The sequence below is a fragment of the Heterodontus francisci genome, chromosome 10 (assembly GCF_036365525.1).
Source record: "Heterodontus francisci isolate sHetFra1 chromosome 10, sHetFra1.hap1, whole genome shotgun sequence".
Taxonomy (NCBI): domain Eukaryota; kingdom Metazoa; phylum Chordata; class Chondrichthyes; order Heterodontiformes; family Heterodontidae; genus Heterodontus; species Heterodontus francisci.
This window is the reverse complement of record NC_090380.1, coordinates 81,905,513-81,922,651: the sequence shown is the minus strand read 5'-3', so window position 1 is coordinate 81,922,651 and position 17,139 is coordinate 81,905,513. Positions and strand designations below refer to the sequence as shown.

The 17,139-nt window shown below is 44.0% G+C and overlaps 1 protein-coding gene across 4 annotated transcripts in view; it reads left to right on the top strand.

The window, feature by feature from the left end:
- The window catches only part of LOC137374575 (E3 ubiquitin-protein ligase DZIP3-like), a 153,449-nt gene that overhangs the window by 53,508 nt on the left and 82,802 nt on the right, over nt 1–17,139 (top strand). For 3 of the 4 annotated variants that reach the window (XM_068040876.1, XM_068040873.1, XM_068040874.1), the window contains exons 14-17: nt 1,272–1,928; nt 5,409–5,450; nt 7,687–7,775; nt 9,296–9,352. In XM_068040876.1, the coding sequence (XP_067896977.1) occupies nt 1,272–1,928; nt 5,409–5,450; nt 7,687–7,775; nt 9,296–9,352 (845 nt within the window). The remainder of the gene's footprint in view (nt 1–1,271; nt 1,929–5,408; nt 5,451–7,686; nt 7,776–9,295; nt 9,353–17,139) is intronic. The other variant, XM_068040875.1, reaches the window with a different exon arrangement.

Here is a 17,139-nt window from a genome sequence, read left to right as displayed (position 1 = left end):
AAAGCAGTCACTCTTTTGAATTTTGACCGGGTCGCTCCCTTAATTGGCTCCTTGTCCAATTAAGGGCGGCGGATGGGCTCTCAAAGCTGGAGGGCGAGTTAGAGGCCTTCCAGCTTCAGAGAAGCAGTCGGCTGCAATGAATGCTAAGTAAATGAGAGGGAGCTTCAACACTGAGGTGCCCTCTTGGACACTTAAAAAAAAAAAAAAAAATCAATTTAAAAATAGAAAAGCAGCCAGGCCACCAGTGGCAGCGGGAGGTGGGGTGGTGCATGAGTCCCTTTTCAGGGTGGCCTTTGGCTGCACTCCCACCCATGCAGGCAGGAAGGGCCTGTAGGCCTGTCAGCCTCTAGGCAGTTGAACTGCCCCCCGTCGCATCATGAAACTGGAGGCTGACTGGAAAATCCCAGTCGATTTGCATTACTTACCATCTACCAGAAACAAGGTTCTTAAGCCTAATTAGTTGCCAGCCTCGTGGGGGCCGATGTCCCTGCTGGGCCCCAACCCTGCATCCTCTAAAATGGCCAGCACTGGGAATGGTGCAGGGAAACCAGCATGCTGGCTGGCGCCCATATTTTCGGGCACCGTCTACCTCCGTTCTTGACTTCAGTGGAGCCCAACTATCCTCCCCCATGTTTCCCATATTTGCATTAACTTTACATATGCCTGCCTAAATATTGTGCACAATGAGACTAACCTGCAAATACAGAAAGAAGAAGGGATGAATGAAGCAAAGTGCGCCCCTGAGTACCATCATTCCCAATTTCATTCAGAATAATGATCTGGGTAACTTGCAGCACTGTTGTTTGAGAGTTCTAAGCCATATTAGTCATGGAACAACTAATGCATTTAACTGGAACCACTGCAATTGTTTTTTTTAAAATTCAGTTGCCCCAACGTATTGTAGACTATGAGCGGAATTAAGAGGGGTAAATAAAGGAGCAATAAATTAGTTTTACCGAGAACTGCTAGAGTCCATATGGAACATTTGTGCTGTTGTTTTTCAAATCTATAATGTACCCGAAGTGTAATAAAAGATAATTTGACACTTTAGCTGAAAATAGTAAATTTTCTGGCTAAAGTTTCTTTTGTACATGATTTTTGTGGAGTTGTAATGTTGTAAATTTATAAAAATATTTTGGGTTTCTGTTAGAGGCAGCAGATTCAATGTACTTCTGGAAAAAAAACTGTAGTACCTTCATGCATGATATTTTACAATGATAAACCATTTATTTTACATGTGCTTCCACTAATGCAATGTTACTGACATTCAGACAAAGGCCGTGCCCCGAATTTCAGAGGTGCTTTGCCAGTGGATTCTGTTCCCCAGAACATGGATTATTCCTTATTTTACCGTCTCCTTCATCTGCTAATAATAAAGGGTACCGAAGTCGTTTTGCAGATATTTGATCGGGCAGTACCACCTCAGATACTGAAGAGGGAATTACTGAAAAATAGACGCACTCTGGAACGTTATTACAAGTGCTCCTCGACGACTATGCTCAACACAGGTGAATGGAGCTTACTTTATCCACCTAACAATGAGCCTCCCAACTCAAAGAAATTTGACATCACATTACTGGCATCACTTCTTAGACACCTGAAGATCCTTCCTGCACCACGACGTGGTTGGGACACTCACCCATTGGCAAATGATCATAGTAAAAGTGCTGCTCTATTGCGCCTTTGTTACTTTCGAAACAAACTTCTTTTTGAAACTCTGAACACAGGAATTGAGGAACCTGAATTTACCATGATGTGGATCAGACTCTCAGAAGTCCTTGTGAGCTTAGGGGCAGATAGCCAAGTATTAAAGGAGCTTAAAAGTTGTCCTGTTGAAAAACTGTGGGAGGATCACCATCAACTGGCTGCTTATCTGGGCAAACCTGTAGCAGATGTCATGCAACGGCTCTTGTCATTTTTCCAACAAGGTACAGTACAAATGATGCAGGAAATATTTTTATAATTGGATGGAAGTAGTTTCAGCTTTTGAAAGTATATGATGAACATATGTCAGTCAAGTGAAAACAGAAAGTGCTGAAAATACTCAGCAGGTCTGGCAGCATCTGTGGAGAGAGAAACAGAGTTAACGCTTCAGTTCTGTGACCTTTCATCAGAACTGGCAAAGCTTAGAAATGTAATAGGCTTCAAGCAAGTGAAGGGGCAGGGGGAGAAGAAGAACAAAAGGGAAGGTGTGTGATAGGACAGTGGGTAGGAGAGATTAAATGACAAAGATGTAATGGAACAAAGGCAAAGGGAGTGCTAATAGTTGTAGTAAAAGACAAAGCATCAGTCTAGAGAGAGAGAGAGAGCGTGAGAGCAATGTGATGAATTAAAATGACAAGCAACCAGAAGCTCAGGGTCATGCTTGTGGACTGAGTGAAGGTGTTCTGCAAAGTGGTCACCCAGTCTGTGTTTGGTCTCCCCAATGCAGTGGCGACCACGTTGTGAGCAGCCTGGACAGTGCACATCTACCTCCTCCCCCAAATCCACAAACAGGACTGTCCTGGTAGACCCATCGTTTCAGCCTGTACCTGCCCCACTGGACTTACTTCTTCCTATCTTGACTCTTATCTTTTCTCCCCTGGTCCAGTCTCTTCCCACTTACATCCTTGACTCTTCTGATGCCCTGCCTCATTTTGACCATTTCCAGTTACCTGGCCCTAACCACTTCCTCTTCTCTATGGATGTCCAATTTCTCTACACCTCCATCCCCCACCAGGATGGTCTGATGGCTGTCCGCTTCTTCCTTGAACAGAGGCCCAACCAGTCCCCATCCACCACCACCCTCCTCCGCCTGGCTGAACTTGTCTCAGATTGAAGAACGTCTCCTTCAACTCCATTCACTTTTTCCAAATAAACGCCGTTGCTATGGATACCCGCATGGGTCCGAGTTATGCTTGGCTTTTTGTGGGATATGTCAAACATTCCTTGTTCCAGTCTCACTTGGGACCCTTTCCCCAGCTCTTTTTCCGGTATATTGATGATTGTATCGGTGCCGTTTCCTGCTCTTGCCCCAAACTAGAAAACTTCTTTGACTTTGCTTCCAATTTCCACCCTTCTTGCACCTTCACTTGGTCTATTTCCGACACTTTCTTTCCCTTCCTCAACTTCTCTGTCCCCATCTCTAGGGATAGGCTGTACACTAACATTCAGTATAAGCCCACCGACTCCCACAGCTACCTCAACTGCACTCTTCACACTCTGCCTCCTGTAAGGATTCCATTCCATTTTCCCAGTTTCTCCGTCTCCGACGTATCTGCTCTGATGATGCAACCTTCCACAACAGCGCCTCTGATATGTCTTCCTTTTTCCTCAACCAAAGATTCTCCCTCATTTTGGTTGACAGGGCCCTCAACCGTGTCTGACCCATTTCCTGCACTTCTGTCTTCACCCCTTCCCCTCCCTCACAGAACGGTGACAGGGTTCCCCAATTCCTCACTTTCCACCCCACCAGCCTCCACATCCAAAGGATCATCCTCTGCCATTTCCGCCACCTCCAAACACACCTTCCCCTCCCCTCCTGTCAGCCATTCCGAAGGGATCATTCCCTCCATGACACCATAGTTCACTCCTCCATCAACTCCGACACCTTGTCCCCTTCTCTCAACACTTTCCCATGCAATCGCAGGAGGTGTAATACCTGCCTTTTTACCTCCTCTCTCCTCACCATCCAAGGCCCCAAACACTCCTTCCAGGTGAAGCAGTGATTTACTTGTACTTCTTTCAATTCTGTGTACTGTATTCACTGCTCACAATGCTGTCTCTACACAGGGAAGACCAGAGGCAGATTGAGGGACTGCTTTGCGGAACACCTCCATTTGGTCCGCACGCATGACCCCGAACTTCCAGTTGCTTGCCATTTTAATTCATTGCCCTACTCTATGCCCACATTTCTGTCCTTGGCCTGCTGCAGTGTTCCAGTGAACCTCAATGCAAGCATAAGGAACAGCACTTCATCATCTGATTAGGCACTCTACAGCCTTCTGGACTCAATATTGAGTTCAACAATTTCAGAACTTGACTGCCTTTTTTTTAAATCATGTGCCTGTCTTAAACTTGTTTTTCATGTTTTTACTTTTGGACAGAGCTGTTCATTATTCTGGCATTAATACCCTCTCTGGACTAATGCTTTGTCTTTTACTACACATATTAGAACTTTATTCCATGACATCTTTGTCATTTAATCTCTCCTGCCCTCTTCCCTATCCCACCTCTTCCCTTTTGTTCTTCTCTCCCCCCCCCCCCCTCCTCTGTCTTTCACTTGCTCAAAGCCTATTACATTTCTAACCGTTGCCAGTTCTGATGAAAGGTTACAGACTTGAAACGTCAACTGTGTTTCTTTCTCCACAGATGGTGCCAGACCTGCTGAGTATTTCCAGCACTTTGTTTTTATTTCAGATTTCCAGCATCTGCAGTATTTTGCTTTTATATGTCAGTCAAATATTAGACACTGTTGAATAGTCCTATTGATCGTAGATTACAGTACAGAAGGAGGCCATTCAGCCCATTCCTATGCTGATGCTAGCTCTTCAACTGGAGCTTATTTAATCTTGTTTCTCTGCCTTCCCTATATCAGTTTGTATTCTTCCTTTTCAAATGCTTATCTAATTTGTTGTTAAATAATGCTGGTCATTTCCTAAATAGGCACTTATGATAAAGCATTCTGTAATTCTGATAACCCTCTGTGGGGAGGGAAATTCTTTGAACTTAACTTCCCCCCCCCCTCCCTTCCATTCATAATCCTGAGTCTATTGCTACTAATTTGCTAATGAGTATGCTCATCATATGTTGTTGTAATAGTCATTAGTACTTGCACATGTTCATGATGCTGCTAACTAGATGCAAGATTCCAAACAGGAGCTAAGTAAGTAATCTATAAATTCCCATTAATAGAAGCAATCTCTGTTAAAGCTATTTTTAAATGCCCTTCAAATGTCTCTTGTATGCACATTAGTATAATACCAGGACTTGAATATAAAATACCAGTGTTTTATTTTCTATAGTCTATGATTTTTTTAACAAACTGAACAATGGAAAAATCTGCTCACTTATATTTTAATCAAAATCATAAGAACAGCAGGAAATAAAATAGATCTGTTTCTTATGCCTGCTGACGCTGTTGCTTCACATCAATTGCATAGACTAAGATGAATCTCTTGTCTAAATTGAATGGGACTTCCCTGTTCTGTTGGGCCACAGAGGAAACTGATTTTTTTGGATAACTAAATGATGTTGAGCAGATTTTGTAAATGGCCAGTCTACATACTAAACCTCCAACTTGCATGCTTTGCTGTTAACTATAAATTCAGAAATACTTAAATATAGTTTGAAGGCTGAAGATTCTCTAAGCATCATTAGATGACCCATCACCGTTTAAAACTCTTCCATCCCTTTCTTTCAACATACAGTAGGAACGGCCGTACAGTCAAAAGGAGCAGCATCAACAAACAGTAAGTAGTCGGGTATACTGATCATTTTTGGAACTACATAAATGTGATTATTCAGTTTTATTATCTCTGCTAAAAATGGACATTAAGGATTGTACACTTAAGGTTCTAGTAGCATATTAAAAAAAGTGCATCTTTTTCACAGTGGGCATCTTGGGTCACTTTGGACATTAATTTTCACTAATGGTAAACCATTTTACTTTTTTGAATATATGATGAAATTCAGATTGTAGAGTTATTTTCTATTTGTTGACATTGAATGGATGGAAAATCTAACACATGGTGGGGGATTTTCAATCTGCATGTCTCCTACTTCTGTCCTGAAAAATGGACGACAGGCAGAGGAAGATCTGATGGGAATCTTGTGCACTCATTTACCTCCTGAATCAAATCCAACTGCCATGCTGGGGGAGTGGGTTGCTGTGGGTCACTAATATGGCACCCAAGTAGAAAATCTTCCATGATAGTGTCTGTTTGGAAGAACATTCCTGAATATTTTCAAGTTGTTTTCCAACCGTCAATTAGATGAAAGTCACTTTGAGCTTCTTGATAAATTTCAGGATAAAATTTGAAATTCAGTTAGCTAAAAACATTCAAAATAGCAAAACCATTTAGTTAACCTTTATCCATGAACTTTTTTATATAGAATTACATAAGTTCTACTCGTCAGAATTTTAAGCTATATTTATAATGTCTTCTACTTTGGCCTCCTTGTCTCGAGAGACAATGGATAGATGCCTAGAGGTGGCTAGTGGTTTGTGAAGCAGCGAGTGGCTATAAAGGCCAATTCTAGAGTGACAGGCTTTTCCACAGGTGCTGCAGATAAAATTGGTTGTCGGGGCTGTTACACAGTTGGCTCTCTCCTTGCGCTTCTGTCCTTTTTCCTGCCAACAGCTAAGTCTCTTCGACTCGCTACTCTTTAGCCCCGCCTTTATGGCTGTCCGCCAGCTCTGGCGATCTCTGGCAACTGACTCCCACGACTTGTGATCAATGTCACAGGACTTCATGTCGCGTTTGCAGGCATCTTTAAAGCGGAGTTATGGGCGGTCGGTGGGTCTGATACCAATGGCGAGCTCGCTGTACAATGTGTCCTTGGGGATCCTACCATCTTCCATGCGGCTCACATGGCCAAGCCATCTCAAGCGCTGCTGGCTCAGTAGGGTGTATATGCTGGGGATGTTGGCTGCCTCGAGGACTTCTGCGTTGGAGATATGGTCCTGCCACCTGATGCCAAGGATTCTCCGGAGGCAGCGGAGATGGAATGAATTGAGACATTGCTCTTGGCTGACATACGTTGTCCAGGCCTCACTGCCTTAGAGCAAGGTACTGAGGACACAGGCTTGATACACTCGGACTTTTGTGTTCCGTGTCAGTGCGCCATTTTCCCACACTCTCTTGGCCAGTCATTTTATACATTCGACAGAAACAAGTCTGGGCTGGCATTTATACTCCATAGGAGCTCCTCCATGTCCGTATCATGTATTAAATGTTTGCTCTATAATTCTCATCCTAGTCTTGTTTACAGTAAAGAAGTGAACTTAATGCTTGTGGCTTCTCAATATTCAGTTTCACTTTCGAGATCAGCTGTGTCCATATAGAATAATACTTGATGAGCTCAATCGCACAGGAGTACAAAATGGTTACTGCACTGTTGCAAGTTCATGTCCTTGACAGTGGTGCCCCCTTTATCTGGAGATGAGCACTGCAGATCAGAAATTAATTCTGATGTCACTCTGACCAACCTCTGACATTGCTTAAGCTTCACATTTATAGTGGAAGAAATTAGCTGTCAGAAAGGGTTTACGCTGTCATTTTACTTTGAATTTGAATCCATACTACAGTAATTCAGGATAAAACTTGTGCTTAAATGGGTTTCTGAGTGGTACAGGAGTTAGTCTTTTTTGACCTATGAGTTCTCTTGTCAACAGACCTTCATCAATCGTTGTGGTAGCCTGTCTTGATCCATTTTTCCCCAGTCCTCACCATTTTCAGAAAGAAGATCTCATTAATGAAGCGATCTTGCTGAATTAGTTTTGTGAAAACATAATTTTTCAGCATGTGGCTTGTGATTTAATGAAAGCTAACATTATGGACTGTTCAGCTTTGTTTGCTTATTGTGAACGAAATGGCCAAAATGTTTGGTTTAACCAATACACTAAAGTTCCTGAAACTGAGAAACCTAATCCATTATACATTATAACACAAAATTTAGGTTGCCAAATTGTTATTTCTTTTTTAGCAGCTGTCATCTCTGCACTTGCTGCTCCACCAGAGACAAAAGAGAAAATAATGGAGCCAACAGATCGAAAGGATGTTGATGAATCAGTGGTAAGATCTCCCTGCTATAAATTATTACTATCATGTTTGGAAACTGAGTAGATGCGACCATAATAATGAGTTAGAACATGGTTTTTTCACCTCCGAAATGTGGAAGTAGAGATGGAATGTATTGGTATGACCGAGGCGGGAGGAGTGCACTGTATGTTTTAGTACCGCTTCTCCACGGGTCACAACATAAATGTAAATTTTTTTCCCACTTACTGACACGGCCAATCATAGACTTTGTCTTTATCCCAGAATAAAACACGCCGATCAGGTTTTTTTAACGAACAACAAAATTATCAGTTTATTATTAAACAAGTCTTAACCAGTAATGAAGTAAAGCATAAACACACATGTTGAAATACTAAAGTTCCCTCTTTACCTTAGCCCCTCAAATTTTCTTTCACAGACACACATACATCCACTAGTTAACCGGAAAAAAAAAAGATTTTTGTTTTTAGAGCTCTATTACAGTCCCAAAAAAAACACTCGTGCTCAATACTTGCTCATTCTTGAAGAAACAGCAGATGAGATATATTGTGTTCCAAAACTAGCATACAGTCTGGCCTCTAAGAACACATAGATGGGTCACTGGGATCTTATAGAACAGTTCTTTTCAGGCAGCATTGAGAATTAATTTAGCAGACTTTTCTTCAAAGACAGTTGAGCTAAGTTCACACAGTGGACTTCTCAGAGTCTTTTAGAGAGGTGTTGGAAAGCTGAGCTGGGTTGTGGTCTTCTCTCCTTCCTTGGAAATTCTCTTCTCTTCTTGGAAGTTCTCTTCTTTCCTTGGAAGTTCTCTGCCTTTTTTATACAGTTCAACCCCAACTCAAAACAATTCAAAAGTGAAACTGACAACAGGTCAACCTTTTGACCTCCATCAACCTTGACTTCTCACTTCTTTGTAAACAAGTTCCCCAGGTGTCCAAAGTTCGCTATTGTTTATTGAGCTGGAAGTCAGGTGGTTTCCCAGAAAGGCTTCTCATACAATATAAAGTTCTTGCTTTCCCTTAAATTGGTATTCTTGCGATTGTCCTGCTGATGAGTGAAAGACGAAAAGCTTCGACAACATGCCTCTATTTTCAGCAATACTCAAGTTCTGTACTACCAAACGACTACATTTTGTACTGTTAATGCAAGCTAAAAAAAAAAACTTTGTGCTATTACATACTCTTCTGCCATACATTAGGGCAAAAATGTGCAGCTCCATGTTGTATCCATTTGGTGTAGGTATGCCAAGCACCTTCTAAACCTGGCATAATTTAGGTATTTGATCAACTGCAGCTTTAGGAGCTGTAGCATTGATGAGAGGACTGCTGTCGGACATTCTTACATATTCATGTACCACTCTGGAAATGCCTAATTTGGAACCAACAACCATAAAAGAAATCATCCTACTCTAGTTTGAATTGCCCGTTAAGGAAAGAAACTGTCCACTTGGTCTCTGATTGGAACCAAAAGATTGGTGAAAAGTTTCGGATGAAGGCTTTATTTTACTCATTCATTTTCTTTTGGTCTTATTGTAGGTATTGAAAAACAAAACCAAGTCAAAGAAGAAAAAGAAAACGTCTAAAAGTAAAAAGGTGAGCTGGGTTACCAATTAGCTGAATTAAAAAAGTGGGCTGGATTTTCGGCGGGCTCTGTGTGGGCCGCACGCTGAACAGCCATAAAGATCTCTCACGCAGAAGCTCATTTAAATAACTAGGCGGCCCGCACCCCCCAATCACATGGAATGGGTGGGCTGTCTATCGCCGACAATGGCGTCAGCTGCCTGTGCACAGGCGCAGGTGCCATTTTTAAAGGGAAGCCAGCCCTGCCTCCCCCCCCCCCACCCCAAAATTTACAAAATAAAATTGTAATGCCCCTTTCCAACCCCCCAATAAAAAAATTAGGTATTTGCCCTCCCCCATGCCAAAGCATTTACCCTTTATATCTGACCTTCCACCCCCGCCCCGCCCCACCCCACCCCACCGACTGCACAAAGTTTAACATGCACTCCTTCCCACCATACCCTACTCTTAGTATGTTTATTTGACACCGTTCCTTCCCCCGCACTGGAAATCTTAACTCCATCACCACCACCCCTACCAGTGTCACGCCGGCTTTCCCCAGACGGGGAATTGAAGATGCGGGAGTGCCGCCGCCACACTGTGGATCGCGGCGGGCCTGGAAGATCGCAGCAATAAAAACAAGAAATGCTGGAAATACTCAGCAGGTCTGGCAGCATCTGTGGAGAGAGAAGCAGAGTTAACGTTTCAGGTCAGTGACCTTTCATCAGAACCATATATACTATATGGTTCCATACCAATACTATATTATATACTAGAAGATTGCAGGTTCATTTAAATTTATTCATGTCATGAATTTAAATATTGAAATTAAGGTTCCGTCACCCAGTGGTGGGGAGCAGCCATGGAGCCTCACTGCCACCGGGAGGATTGGGCCGGGCTCTCCTGGCGTCAGCCTCCGTGGCGGACTTCTGCCGCAACCATCTTCCGCCCACCTCCCCCGCCACAGAGCCCGACGTCATGGGTTTGGTAAAATCCAGTTCAGTGTCTTCTATGCTTAAAAAATCAAAATGGCAGTTCAGAATACACATAGTTTAAATGGCTATTATTGTAGTGGGACAGTATTTGTATTTGTACACTCCCACTTACAGTAATCCCAGACAGATTTAATTGTATGCGGAAAAGCCATGCATCAAGGAGTTACTTCCAATGACCAATCAGAAAGCTATTTCGTGCCCCTTTTTATGGTTATGATTCACATTTAATTTTAATTTTTAAAATATTGCAGGAAAGAAGTTTGCAAACATGTTGTAACAACAGTAGAAGTTATTGACTCTTTTTAGTAGTGTAGTCTGTAGCTGTAGCATGGTGACACAGCAAAATAGATCATCATGGCAGGAGAGGACACAGGTTTGTAATGAGTTCTTTTATTTTGTCTGATGCAACATAAAATGATATGCGTTGGGTCCAGTTGGTTGAAGATCTCAAAACAGGTTTATTACAGCTACACTATTATACAGTACAGAGCTAACTATTTACAGAACCTACTTCTGGGTGTTACAGTTGCAGAGTGACTCTGGCTCTGAGTCACATGACTGCATCTTGGTACTTGGCTCATTAGCATACTAAGATCTTAAAGTGGACATCACTCTTAAAATCATACAATATCCCCCTTCTTTTCAAAGATATGTCTCATATAGCCAAATGGCCTCCTTCTGCACTAATTCTGTGACTCTGTATGCTAAAAGTAAAACTGCATAAAATTAGAGAACATCAAAATTATTTACACAGGTATGGAGATTATGAATTTTACACGTGCAGATGTTTAAAAGTCCATATATCCTTTCGGTGGTGTGTTGAATAATTTGCATCTAGCTATTGCTGTTTTTTCTGAAGTTTCTCCCTTTCTGCATTCAGTTTCTGTTGCTCTGCCTCCAGTCTGCTAATATACTTTGTTGCTTGTCTCAAGATGAGAAATTTTGAGGCCTTGTCATTCTTGGAGAGTTCCGGCACCTCATCTCGAAGAACCAACAGATAATGCTTCAGCTCATTCCTCCTCTGCGCATTGGGTGTCCATCACCGCTCCTCATCCTCTGCGTCTGAAGGCCTGGAGCTCAAGATCGAGGACTTGTTGGGGAGGGAATACCTGTCCGTTTGGGCTCGCTGTGGTGCTGGCGATTCTTTATAGAGCAGAAGTGAAGGCGTGGCATAGTTGTGCTGCTGCTGGGTTTCCAAACTGCACCGTTTGATGCTGGTCAGAGTCTATGAGTAGGTTCCAGACTTTGGAGATTTCCCTTTGGGAATGCTCCCCACAGCCAGCCTTTGCTTCTCATTAATTACAACATCAGTCTCTTCTTCTGAGTCGCTGGATTGCAAAGAGATACTGCCTGTTTACGAAGAACTTTCACCATCTGATTTTGGATTGTCACCCTCTTGTGGCATCTCTGAGAAGAGGCTGATATTCTGCAAACCAGAACTACTGAGATCCTGGAGGAACTGTGACTCAATGCAGATACCATTGATCTCCTCTGTTATTATGGGTGACCTCATGATGGTTATGATGTTGAGCTCCTTACACACTCAGGTCTACCAGGTAGAATATTTATGGATTCCATGCCAATTTGTCATAGCTGCATTGTAATATTAGTGTGCCACTGCAAATAATGGATGACCCGTTGTATGCAAATAATGGGTGACCCGTTGTATGCAGATAACTTGGCAGTTGTCGATTGTGTCATTGATTTCCAATGGCTCCGGTACATATCTTTGAGGATTCTGACTGGTAAGATATTTGCAGCAGGACCGGTGTCAGTCTTGACCCTAAGTGTATTTTTGCTTGCTTTCTTTGGGCACGGATGTTAATAGTGGCGAAAGCTTCCAGGTTTTTGACTTCATCAGTGTGATGCGTCAGGTTCACAATGTGGAGCGCCTGTTCGTCTTCTGGCTGCGAACTACTCCTCTTTGAGTCTTGTCTCAGGTTTGTTTCGCCGTGGACCTCGTGTAGAGGCTTGTGTTTACTCAGGTCTCTGGTGCTGTCCTTGCTGCTGTTGCCCTGTTGCTGCGCCTCTCTTCTATTTGTCTGTGTCCTGCTGTGGCTTCTGGCCATGTCTTTGGAGCCAGATTTCTTGCATAGGCAAGAATTCTACAATTCATTCACAATCGGAGCTGGTCTTCCAGCAGTTTCCATACCTTTGCAGGATCTTTTTGGTCCTCATCAGATAGTCTAATGGTATCCTTTGGCGCCGCACGTCTTGCATAGGTCATGAAATGCAGGGCAATTTCGCTGTGGGTCGGACAGAACACACTTACCACGCAGCTCACTTGCTCTTTTCGACCTTGTTATGGTGCCGATACTGTTGGCTGCATCTAGTGCTTGCAGGTGCTGTTGTCCAGTTACAATGGCTTCATATTTCCTGCCACCTTCCAGCAGTGCATCAATGCTGTGACTTTTCTTTTTCCCCAAGAGGTCTTTCTGAAACGCTTCAATGGGTGACGATACAATCACTAACTCTATTATTCGGTCCGACAGCTCACTTTCTGAGATGTCGCATTCGTTGCCCTTATTACAGCATCTACTGACAAGTTGGTCGATTGATTGATTGATTCCTGTGGCCGTTGCCTATAGGACTTCAGTTACAGGTTGTGAATTCTACAATTCATTCACAATCGGAGCTGGTCTTCCAGCAGTTTCCATACCTTTGCAGGATCTTTTTGGTCCTCATCAGATAGTCTAATGGTATTGATTCTGTGTAATCCCTCATTTCCAACTGCCATTAGTATTTTTACAGCCTGTTTTTCTGGTTCTACTGTTGTTTGGTCTGTGAAGAATTCTTTGTTTGAACAGTTGGAACTTGGATAGGATATCCATGGCCTTCCAGTTCATGCTGGGAAATTTGGTATCCATATTTCTGCTGTTCTGTTGCTTAGAACCTGCTTTAAGACTTGTTCTATGACTCTGCACTGTTTTCACTTTAAGAAACAGTTATTTATACTAGTTGCTTTAATTGACAGGAACAGGTGTTTGTTAGTGCTATGCATGCATCATGCTTCCAGCATTTAAGCCTGTTCTGTTTATACAGCTACTCACTAGCTGCCAGAGTTTGTTTATGTTCTTCATGCTGAAGTGGTTTTATTGGTTTTTTATGTGGCTGTGTGAATGGAAGCTCTTATTTATGCTCGTGTCGTTTAATTTTTTTTAAAACCTTGGCTGCGTGGAAGAAGATTCTGCAGTGATTGGGTTTTCCCATGCCTCCTGTAATGGTACCAACCTCGATCAGCTCGGGAAAGGAGTCGGGTCTTTTTTTTAAAGCAGTATCCCTCGCCTGTCGACACAATGACTCACCTGATTTACTTGCAGCCTGTTATTCTGTGCTCTGTCTTCTACAGCTTGAGGTAAGTTCTTTTTTCACTGTTTGAGCCAGTATTTTTTCTAACTTTCTCTCTAGTTGCTGTTGGAATGGCCATTTTCAGAGCTGTTTTTCCTGTGGTCTTCAAGCTTAGACTCAGCTCACTACAGCTGCCACCATGCAATAAGTTCTTTTATGTTGTCTGATGCAAGATAAAATGAGATGCGTGGAGTCCAGTTGGTTGAAAATCTCAAAACAGGGTTATTACAGCTACACTATTATACAGTACAGAGCTAACTATTTACAGAACCTACTTCTAGGGCAGGGTGGTGGTTACAGTTGCAGAGTGACACTGGCTCTAAGTCACATGACTGCATGCTGGTATGTGGCTTCTTAGCATACTAAGATCTTAAAGGGACATTTCTCTTAAAAGCAATCATACATCAAGGGTCAGGCTCCACATTGTGGAGTTCCCAATCTCCATTTAAGGGGCTTTAAAGGAGCTCAAAAGTCACTTCACAGAGGGAAAAAGTTGTCATTTTCTATGATACTATGTGTTAGCTTACAACTTGCTCAGAGGAGTCTTAATGGTAACATGGGAGTCTGGCACTCATCTTTTCAAGGTCGGGGGACTATGGAGGAATTAGGGAGCAAGTGAAGGAATTTGTAGGATTTTCTGTCCATGGAGGTAGAGTGGAGTCACTAAATGTATTAACTAACTGACCTCTGATTTTGTGCAAATTCTGTAAACCAGAGGACCATGTGGTATACGGGTCCGGGCTTCTACTTGGCAGAGTACCATTCCTACAGCTTACCTGTTAGCAGCCTCTGCTCCATCTTCCAGTCATGCTGCACACCCAGAGGCACTGGCACTGCTGGCCCCATACCTGTTGCAGTCCTTGGGCTGAATTAAATCAAGCTGGTGCGGATCCCAACGCCAGGCCGTAAATGCAAGGGGAACCCCGCCTCGGCCCTTTGGAGCCTCTCTGACGCAATTCAGCAGCGCTCGGCAGTTAACTGCCTGGCGTTGGGATCCCCATCCCTTTAAGGATATTGGGGGCAGAGGGGGTGTTCATTGAGGGGTGGCCTTTGCTTTCAGGGGTCCTCCATGGGCCACAGATTGACTACGGAGGAGGTCCAACCCAAGCTTGCACGGAGGACACTTTGTTTTACTGGGCAACCTCCCCACATGGCAGAGGCCCCATCACTCCCATCGGTGGCAGGAAGAGGCCCGTAAGTGGCTAGTGATATGGCCACTGAGGGCCTCAGTTGGCCTCTGGGCTGGAAGGCTCCCTTGACTTTATTGTGGTGCAACGGGATGGGTCCCCCCACACCTTCCGTTGCAATTCTATTGGCCTCCCTGCCTCCCAGCCCATTAAATTTTGCCCTTTGTGTGGACAGGTCACCTATTCCTGTATCATTCCTGTGAGGATGCAGCAATATTCTCAGACAAATGCACCGAAACATCTCTTAAAAACAACTCAAGTACATTCAAACACTTTTCAATGGAAAAATGTTTCATAAAATTTAACTGACACAGCAATGGTGGTGGGGGGGGTGGGGGGGCGAATTTAATGGGCTGCCCGGAAATGGGCTAGGAGGCGGGAAAGGCCCATAGAATTGCAGTGGGAGGCAGGGACTGGAGTGCCCGTCGCACCGCAATTAAGTCAGGGACAGGATAGGCCGACAACGGCCTTCCCGCCCAGAGGCCCTGCTGCTGCTGGAATTAAACCAGCTGCGGGGGCTGGGAGGGCGTCCACCATGCGGGCAAGGCGGTCTCCCAGCGAGCTTGGGGAAGTCCTCCTCTGTGGGCAGTTTGTGGCCCACAGAGGGCCCTGGCAAACAGCCCCTCCCTGAATGCCCCTCCCTCTGCACTCAACGCCCACCTTCCCCACTGGACTGGCCCCAGTGACCTCGTCTCACTTACCTGAGGTCCGGGTCTCCAGCGCTGGGCCTGGTTCCAAATCTCCTGTAGGATCAGCAGTGGCCACGCTTCCAATGGCGCTGCTGATACGACAGAGCTGCTGGCCATCTAATTGGCCATTACCTCTTGGAGGCATGACCCACCTCATAAAAGGTACAGGACCCCGGCGTCAGGCTGTTCTTTGCATGGGCACTGTTAGATAGAGCCGGGATTCCCACCGCTTTTTTGGCCCGATGCTGGGAGCCCCACCGGCTCCACTAAATCCAGCCCATGATGCCTGTCCGATTAAATAACATCACTGCCGGGCCATGCTTGCTGCTTAATGCTTCTTTTCTCAGGAGCTTACAATATGGACATTGCCAGGACTTGCGTTGTCCAAATTTGGAATCCTGGCATCACATCACCTGGTTGGGCTGTGTGACGTCAGCGTAGTATGTTTTATCATGTCCGAGTGCACGCAGGGACGCTGCTGCATGCGCCGATACCAATAGAGAACACCACGTGGTACAGGCAGCGGTCCACATTGCAACCTGTCCCGGGCAAGCAGATAAACCTGTGTAGCTCGACTAGAAGCAGGGTTTTTAAATCAATTTCATGGGCTAAATGTGTCCTTAAAATCAGTTACATTGGTGTTGTACTTTATGGTCAGAAACACCAAGCAATAGGAAAAAGATAAACTAGTAATCAACAGAATACAAGGACTATGTGTAAAGTAATTCTGGGGAGTCAATAATGATTGAATGATAGCTAACAATAATGGCAGTGATTGCAAAGAGGGAGCTCTACAATAAAACAAATAAATACACCATCACTTAGATCCAGTACTCTAATCCATTTATTACAACACAGGTACAAGAAAGTACCATGTACAATAGAACATAGAACATTACAGTGCAGTACAGGCCCTTCAGCCCTCGATGTTGCGCCGACCTGTGAAACCATCTGACCTACACTATTCCATTTTCATCCATATGTCTATCCAATGACCACTTAAATGCCCTTAAAGTTGGTGAGTCTACTACTGTTGCAGGCAGGGCGTTCCACGCCCCTACTACTCTCTGTGTAAAGAAACTACCTCTGACATCTGTCCTATATCTATCACCCCTCAACTTAAAGCTATTTCCCCTCGTGTTTGCCATCACCATCCGAGGAAAAAGGCTCTCACTATCCACCCTGTCCAACCCTCTGATTATTTTATATGTCTCTATTAAGTCACCACTTCTCCTCCTTCTCTCTAATGAAAACAACCTCAAGTCCCTCAGCCTTTCCTCGTAAGACCTTCCCTCCATACCAAGCAACATCCTAGTAAATCTCCTCTGCACCTTTTCCAAAGCTTCCACATCCTTCCTGTAATGCGGTGACCAGAACTGCACGCAATACTCCAGGTGCGACCGCACAAGAGTTCTGTACAGCTGCAGCATGACCTTGTGGCTCCTAAACTCAATCCCCCTACTAATAAAAGCTAACACACCATATGCCTTCTTAACAGCTCTATTAACCTGGGTGGCAACTTTCAGAGATTTATGTACCTGGACACCAAGATCTCTCTGCTCATCTACACTACCAAGAATCTTCCCATTAGTCCAGTATTC